This window comes from Hemitrygon akajei, unplaced genomic scaffold, assembly GCF_048418815.1.
Source record: "Hemitrygon akajei unplaced genomic scaffold, sHemAka1.3 Scf000152, whole genome shotgun sequence".
Lineage (NCBI taxonomy): Eukaryota > Metazoa > Chordata > Chondrichthyes > Myliobatiformes > Dasyatidae > Hemitrygon > Hemitrygon akajei.
The window spans coordinates 337501-346475 of NW_027332038.1; the positions used below are offsets into that span (position 1 = coordinate 337501).

General features: G+C 44.6%; 1 protein-coding gene across 1 annotated transcript in view; it reads left to right on the forward strand.

The window, feature by feature from the left end:
* Window positions 1-4598, forward strand: part of LOC140724014 (zinc-binding protein A33-like) — a 15946-nt gene extending 11348 nt beyond the window's left edge. Inside the window, exon 6 of the mRNA XM_073038503.1 lies at window positions 3833-4598. Coding sequence (XP_072894604.1) covers window positions 3833-4386 — 554 coding nt within the window. The 3' untranslated portion in view covers window positions 4387-4598. The remainder of the gene's footprint in view (window positions 1-3832) is intronic.
* The last annotated feature ends 4377 nt before the right edge of the window (window positions 4599-8975 follow it).

The window sequence follows — 8975 nt, forward strand, 5'->3', positions numbered from 1 at the left end:
GCCAAAGTAAAAGCAAAGGAGAGGGCATTCAATGAAGCAAAAATTAGTGGGAAGACAGAGGATTGGGAAGTTTTTAAAAGCTTACAAAAGGAAAGTAAGAAGGCCATTAAGGGGGAAAAGATGAACTATAAAATGAAGCTGGCAAATAATATCAAAGAAGATACTAAAAGCTTTTTCAAGTATACAAAGAATAAAAAACGGGTGAGAGTGGATACAGGACAGATAGAAAATGATGCTGGAGAAATTGTAATGGGAGATAAGGAGATGGCTGAGGAACTGAATGAGTATTTTCATCTGTCCTCACTGAGGAAGATATCAGCAGTATGGGGGACACTCAAGGGTGTCAGGGAAGAGAAGTGTGCGCAGTCACAATTACAACAGCGAAAGTACTCAGGAAGCTGAATAGTCTAAGGGTAGATAAATCTCCAGGACCAGATGGAATGCACCCTTGTGCTTTGAAGGAAGTAGCTGTGGAGATCGCGGAGGCATTAGCAATAATCTTTCAAAAGTCAATAGATTCTGGACTGGTTCCGGAGGAGTGGAAGATTGTAAATGCCACTCTGGTATTTAAGAAGGGGACAAGGAAGCAAAAAGTGAATTATAGACCTGTTAGCTTGAGAAATGGTTGGGATGTTTCTGGAGTCAATTGTCAAGGATGAGGTTACGGAGTACCTGGAAGCATATGACAAGATAGGCCAAACTCAGCATGGTTTCCTTAAAAGAAAATCCTGCCTGACAAACCCATTGAAATTTTTTGAGGAGATTACAAGTAGGCTAGACAAGGGAGATGCAGTGGATGTTGTGTATTTGGATTTTCAGAAGGCCTTTGACAAGGTGCCGGACATGAGGCTGATAAACAAAATAAGAGCCCATGGAATTACGGGAAAGTTACGTACGTCAATACAGCATTGGCTGATTAGCAGGAAACAGAGAGTGGGAATAAAGGATCCCACTCTGGTTGTCTGCCAGTTACCAGTGGTGTTCCACAGGGGTCCGTGTTGGGGCCGCTTCTTTTTACGTTGTATATCAATGATTTGGATTATGGAATAGATGGCTTTGTGGCTAAGTTTGCTGATGATACAAAGATAGGTGGAGGGGACGGTAGTGCTGAGGAAAGAGAGAGTCTGCAGAGAGACTTGGATAGATTAGGGGAATGGTCTAAGAAGTGGCAAATGAAATACAATGTTGAAAAGTGTATGCTCATGCACGTTGGTAGGAGAAATAAATGGGCAGACTATTATTTAAATGGAGAGAATTCAAAGGTCTGAGATGCAATGGGACTTGGGAGTGCTCGTGCAGGATACGCTTAAGGTTATTCTCCAGGTTGAGTCTTTGGTGAAGAAGGCGAATGCAATTTTGGCATTCATTTCTAGAGGAATAGAGTATAGGAGCAGGGATGTGATGTTGAGGCTCTATAAGGCACTGGTAAGACCTCACTTGGAATACTGTGTGCAGTTTTGGGCTCCTTATTTAAAAAAGGATGTTCTGACAGTGGAGAGTGTTCAGAGAAGATTCACTAGAATGATCCGGGAATGAGAGGGTTAACATGTGAGGAACATTTGACCACTCTTGGACTGTACTCCGTAGAGTTTAGAAGAATGAGGGGGAACCTCACAGAAACATTTCGAATGTTGAAAGGCATGGACAGAGTGGATGTGGCAAAGTTGTTTCCCATGGTGGGGGAGTCTAGTTTGAGAGAGCATGGCTTAAGGATTGAAGGGCGACCATTCGGAACAGAGATGCAAAGAAATTTTTTTAGCCAGAGGGTGGTGAATCTCTGAATTTGTTGCGGCAGTGGAAGCCAGGTCATTGGGTGTATTTAAGACAGAGATTGATCGGTATCTGAGTAGCCAGGGCATCAAAGGTCATGGTGAGATGGTGGGGGAGTGGCACTAAATGGGAGAATGGATCAGCTCATGATAAAATGGTGGAGCAGATTCGAAGGGTCGAATGGCCGGCTTCTGCTGCTTTCACTTATGGTCTTATTTGAATGCACCAGTATACGTAATAAGGATCTTGTAGCACAGGTAGAGTTTGGCAGGTGCAAACTTAGGCAGGTACGACTTTGGTCGAAGGAATAAAGGCATAGACAATTCTGTAAACAGGGCGAAAATTCAAAAATCAGAGGTGCAAAGGGACATGGGTGTCCTTGTGCAGGATTCCCTGAAGGTTAACTTGCAGTTTGTGTCAGTGGTAAGATTGGCAAACTCAATGTTTGCTTTCATTTCGAGAGGATTAGAATACAAGAGCAAGGATGTAATGCTGAGGTTTTATAAGGCATTGGTCAGACCACACTTGGAGTATTGTGAGCAGTTTTGTACCTTCTATAGGAAAACACGTGCTGGCATTGGAGGGGGTGCAGAAGATTCACAAGAATGATTCCGGGAATGTAAGAGTTCACATATGAGGAGTGTTTGTTGGTTCTGGGCCTGTACTCACGGGAGTTTAGAAGAATAGCTGATTTATTATCCCCATCAACCCTATTCTCCTGCCTCCTCCCCATAACTTTGGAGACTCTGACTGATCAAGAAGTTTACTTATTAACTTCTGCTTTAAAAATCAAACAGGAGAAAATCTGCAGATGCTGGTAATCCAAGCTACACAGGTCCTGATGAAGGGTCTCGCCAGATCTCTCTGACACCTGTCTGGAGAGCGTTGATGTTGGGAGGATGTGGGTGGGTCGAGAACGGTAAGCACAGCCTCCAACTATAGGGATGTCCATTTAGGACAGAGATGAGGAGGAATTCCTTTATCCACAGGATAGTGAATCTGCCACAGGCAAATGTGGAGGCCAAATAATTGAGTATATTTAAAGCAGAGTAACACACACAAATTGTTGGCGGAACAGCAGGCCGGGAAGTTTCTATGGAAAAGTGTAAACAGTCGACGGTTCAGACTGAAACATTTCATCAGGACCTGTGTTGCTTAAGGGTTCCTGCAAATTCATCCCCTGTCCTAATGAGGGGCTGCGGGGGATGGGGTTGTGGGAAAGGGGACAAAGTCATCCTCATCTGCCATCTTTGCCCCCTCCAGCTTCACATTACGTCTACACACACAGTTCACCCACAGGCTTTCCACCCCTCCCCCTCCTGGTTCAATCTGCCTTTCATCTCTCCCCTACTGGTTCCCATTATCACCTCCTTTACTGTCTCAAACCATCACACTCCCCCACTTCACACTCACAAATGAATGTGAACATTGTATGACGGGCCTGTTCCTGTGCTGTACTGCTCTATGTTCTCTGTTCCCAGTTTCAAGAATGAGAGATCTCATGGAAAGACAAAATACTTTCAGGGGTCAACAGGCAGTAGTTAGGGAGGATGTTTCCCCTGTCTGAGGAGTCAAGGGCCAGGGGTCTCTCTGCACTCTGTCCAGCGGAAAACCCCTGGGGAGACATTAGTTGTCCATCCGCTTTTGGTGAGGCTCAGCGGCCTTTCCCTCGGTCCCGGAGGCCCGCTGCCCGAGTCTCCACCCGATTCCCGGGGCCGCGCTGCCCGAGTCTCCCCCCGATCCCCGGGGCCGGGCTGCCCGAGTCTCCCCGCGATCCCCGGGCCCGCGTTGCCAGAGTCTCCCCGCGATTCCCGGGGCCGCGCTGCCCGAGTCTCCCCCCGATCCCCGGGGCCGCGTTGCCCGAGTCTCCCCCCCCCCCCCCCCCCGATCCCCGGGCCCGCGCTGCCCGAGTCTCCCCGCGATTCCCGGGGCCGCGCTGCCCGAGTCTCCCCGCGATTCCCGGGGCCGCGCTGCCCGAGTCTCCCCCCGATCCCCGGGACCGCGCTGCCCGTGTCTTCCCCCGATCCCCGGGGACTCTCTAATTCTCTGCTTCTCCCCCCAGTCTCTGTCAGCCTGGATGTGGAAACGGCGAATCCGTATCTCGAAGTGTCTGAGGATCGGAAGAGTGTGAGATGGACCCGGACACGGAGGGATCTCCCTGACACCGGGAAGAGATTCACAGGCTGGGATTGTGTGCTGGGATCGGAGGGATTCACATCGGGGAGACATTACTGGGAGGTGGAGGTGACGGGGAATCGGGACTGGTGGCTGGGAGTCACCGCAGAGTCTGTGGAGAGGAAGGGATTGGTCAGTCTGAGTCCGGAGACCGGATTCTGGGTCATCGGGCGTTTTGATGACGTGTTATATCGGGATTATGACGTGTCCCGTGATTTCCCCTCCCCCGAGTCCCGTCTCCCTGCCGGTCCCATCCCCGGGAGGGTGGGAGTTTATCTCAGCTACGAGTCCGGGACAGTTTCATTTTACAACGCGGAGACCAAGTTCCATCTCCACACCTTCACTGGGAATAAATTCACGGGGAAACTTCATCCTTTCTTCGCGACCTGGTATGAAAACCAGTGGCTGAGAATCTGCTCCGGTTCCGCTCAGGGTCTGTAAACGGGTCGGGTCCCGGGACCGGCGTCAGGAGTAAAGTCCCTGTAAATATAAATGTGCGGGGAGTGCAGCTAAATACGTGGCCAAGGAGATGGTGCAGGAGGGAGGGCTTCATGTTTCTGGACAATTGGGCTTTGTTCCCGGGAAGGTGGGGCCTGTTCCGACGGGACGGTTTGCCCCCGAACTGGAGGGGGACTAACATCCTTGCGGGTAGATTTGCCAGTGCTGCTCGGCGGTGGGGGGGGGGGTAAAAAAGATTTGCAGAGGGAGGGGAACCAGAGTGTTAGAGCAGATAGTGAGGTGGAGGAGGATAAAGGTCATGCGAGGACTGCATGTGCAGACAGAAATCAAAGGTTTGTACATTAGGTTGTAAATTAATTTTCAGAGCTTTAGAAATTGTAGAAAATAAAGATTTCCAAAAACATTTTGATGAAGAACATGACCAGAACCTGTGTGAAAAAGTGGCTACTTCAGTTTTACACCTATCGCAATAATTGTCTATGTTAGGAAATATTTTGGATAGTCTCTCCTTTGTTAAATAGTAACAGTGAACAATTTTAAATTGAATTCAAGACTGATTGGCACATATCAAAGAAGAATTGACCATCTTCATTAACAAAGGTCATATTAAGTTCTCTCTCCCAATCTTGTTTAATTTTTAGTGATTAAGGGGATCTGTATTTTTGCATTTATTTATTTTTATTTTCATTTATTTTGTGATGGTCGATTGATGACTTTTGAAGAGTTAATTATCAAAAATTCGCTCATATAGACTTTCTGCAATATCTTCAGGTTAGACAATTTTAACAAAAATAATTATCTAAGTTTCCATATATGCAAGAATCTGATTTGTTGGATACTATTTTGAATATGAATCCTTTAGTAAGAGGTTCAATTCGTAGAATTTATAATTTATTTTTAATACATTAACACAAAAAGATAACCTCTCACCTAAAGTTTATACATGATAGAAATATTCGTTGTTTCAGACGTGATAGAGGGGGAGGGATGAAAGGGGGAGGAGTGGCATTACTAGTCAGCGAAAATATCACATCTGTGCGTAGTCAGGACAGCCCGGAGGGCTTGTCTACAGAGGCCATATGGGTGGAGCTGAGGAACGGGAAAGGTGTGACCACACTAATAGGGGTGTATTATAGACCGCACAATAGTCAGAGAGAATTGGAGGAGCAAATCTGTTTAAAGATAGTAGACCGATGTAAGAAACAGGAAGTTGTAATAGTAGGGGATTTTAACTTTCCACATATTGACTGGGACTCGCAAACTGTAATAGGGATAGATGGCTTGGAGTTTGTGAAATGTTTTCTGGAAAGTTTTCTAAATCAATATATAGAGGTACCTACGAGAGAGGATGCAGTACTTGATCTCCTATTAGGAAACCAGACAGTCAGGTGACAGAAGTATGTGTAGGCGAACATTTTGGGTCCAGTGACCATAATGTCATCAGTTTCAAGTTAATTATGGCTAAGGATAGGTCTGGTCCTCGAGTTGAGGTTCTAAATAGCAGAAGGGCTAATTGTGTGGAAATGAAAAAAGATCTAGGAAGAGTGGATTGGGATAAGTTTTTTTTTCCTGACAAGGATGTGTTCAGTAAGTGGAAGGCCTCCAAATGTGAAATTTTGAGGGTGCAGACTTTGCATTTTTCCTGCCAGGATTAAAGACAAAGTTAACAGGCATAGGGAACCTTGGAGTTCAACGGATATTGGCGATCTGGTTAAGAAAAAGAGAGAAGTGTATAGCAGGTAGAGTCAACAAAGACAAATGAGTTACTTAAAGAGTATAGAAAACGTAAGAAAATACTAAAGAAGGAAAAAAAGAAGACATGAGGTGACTTTGGCAGATAATGTGAAGGAAAACCTGAAGGGTTTCTACAAGTATATTAAGAGTAAATGGATTCTAAGGGACAAAATTGGTCCCCTAGAAGATCAGAGTGGTCGTCTATGTGTGGAGCCTTACGAGATGGGGGTGATCTTAAACAGTTTTTTTGCATCGGTATTTACTCAGGAAACTGGCATAGTGTATATGGAAGGAAGGGAAACAAGCAGTAGTGTCATGGAACATTTGTAGATTAAAGAGGAGGAGGTGCTTGCTGCCTTACAGAGCATAAAAGTAGATAAATCCCCCGGGCCTGACTTGATATTTCCTCGGACCTTGACAGAGACTAGAGTAGAAAGTGCAGGGGCCCTGACAGAAATATTTAAAATGCCCTCAGCCACGGGTGCAGTGCCGGAAGATTGGAGGGTGGCTCTTGTTATTCCATTGTTTAAAAAAGGCTCCAATAGTAAACCAGGTAATTACAGGCCAGTGAGCCTGACATCAGTAGTAGGTAAATTATTGTAAGATGTTCAGAGAGATCGGATTTACAAGTATTTGGACAGCCAAGGGCTGATTAAGGATAGTCACTATGGCATTGTGCATGGTAGATCGTGTTTAATGAATCTTGAAGAGTTTGTCGTGGAGGTTACCAACAAAGTAGGTGAAGGAAAGGCTGTGGATGTTGTCTACATGAACTTTAGTAAGGCCTTTGACAAGGTCCCACATGGGAGGTTAGTTCAGAATGTTCAGACATGATGTATCCATGGAGAGGTTTGGAGAGATTGAAAGAGTGCAGAGATTTACTAGGATGTTGCCAGGAGTTGAGTTACAGGGAAAGATTGAACAGGTTTGGACTTTATTCCTTGAAGCGTAGAAGAATGAGGGGAGATTTGATAAAGGGTTAACAAAATTATGGGGGATATAGACAGTAAATGCGAGTAGGTTCTTTTCATTTAGATTAGGAACGATAAATACGATGAGGACATGGTTTTTAGGGTGAAAGGGGAAAGCTTTAGGGGGAACATTAGGAGGATCTTCACTCAGATAGTGGTGGGAGTGTGGAACGAGCTGCCATCTGACGTGGTAAATGCGGGCTCACTCTTGTTTTAAGAATACATTGGATAGATACATGGATGAGAGAGGTCTGGAGGGTTACTGACAGGCTGCAGGTCAATGGGACGAGCGGAATAGAGTTTCCGCACAGACTAGAAGCACCAAATGGCCTGTTTTCTGTGCTGTAGTGTTCTATGGTTCTATGGAGTGAAATAAACACGACATGAGAATTGTCGCTCGATTAATTTTAACTCGTTCTCCGCATCCGTCAACCGAACAGAAACACCGGCGATTCAGCAGCAGCTGCGGGCGGCGGGTCCTGAGCTCCCCCGGGTCCTAAAGTCCACCCGTAATGAGACAGGTTAAATGGGACAAGTGGGGGCGGTGCTGACCGGAAAAGACAGTGAAGATTGTTCATTAAGTTCATCAGCCATTTCTTTGTCCCCCATTACTACTTCACCAGCATCATTTTCCAGTGGTTCTAGTATGAACTCTCATCTTCCTTTCACTCTTCATGTAACTGAAAGCTAAACTTTAATATCCTGATTTATATTATTGGCCAGTTTGTCATCATATTTCGTCTTGACCATTCTTATGGCTTTTTCCTTTGCCTTTTGTTGGATTTGAAGAGCATCCCAATAATCCAACATCCCACTCACCTTTGCTACCTTATATGCCATTTCCTTAGGTTTAACGCAATTATTACATGCCTTTTCCAGCTCAAACTGTGAATTAATTTAAAGTCAGTCCCATAATTTAATAAAGTTTTTATCTGAAAACTACTTACCCTCGCAAAGATTGTACTGAAGACTGCATTTGATTTTTTCTTCAGCCTTATACGCTTCAAATTGAAATAGTATGTGTTTCGACAGTTTCATAATGACAAAATGTACATGAAACAGAATGAAGTTTTCCAATTAGTTACAAGTTCCAATTAAGTATAGTGTGGACATTTCTATGTCATGTGAATATCTTCCTTCCCTTGATTTAAGCCCTTCTTCTATAAACCCAACAGGTTTATGTATTCTGTAAAGGTGGCTGTCCTTATGTCCATTATCCTACGTCTTGCCAAAAGCCCCTAATTCTTAACACTACCAACCCTTTAGCTTCTAATTTGCTAAGTGGAAGGTCTATATCCACAGCTTAACATTTAACAGCTTTTGGTGCTAAACAGTCAACATCATCATTTCCTCAACAGTTGTGATGTGCAGGGCCCATAATGTGCAGACATATATCAAACTTTATATATGAAATTACCGTTTGACAAGTTTCCAACAGTCAATCTGACCTACTGCCAGAATGACCTGTTTAAGACTCATCAAAACCGAAATGTATTCTGAGCAAATTATAAGGACCAATTTTCTCCACCCACTGTGAGCCTAAGCTGTTGGGAAAGAATTCTGCTTCCTTTGCTGATAAATGGTTATAAGTCATTTCTTTACCATTACCTGCAATTCAGGCACACGAAAATAGCCACACCAACATCCCCAGTTAACTTATCTTAGCATTTATCTGTAAAAAGGGTTACTGTATGATAATAACTTTCATTAATATACAGACTCTCAGGCAGAACCGAATCCGATCGTGTAACCTAAGATCAACTGAAGTCATTGGAAAAAAACAAGGTGTGGTTACAGAGAAAGCTACAGTGGGACATATTGTATCATCAAATACACCCGTAATCCCAGCATGGTAAGAACCCAGCC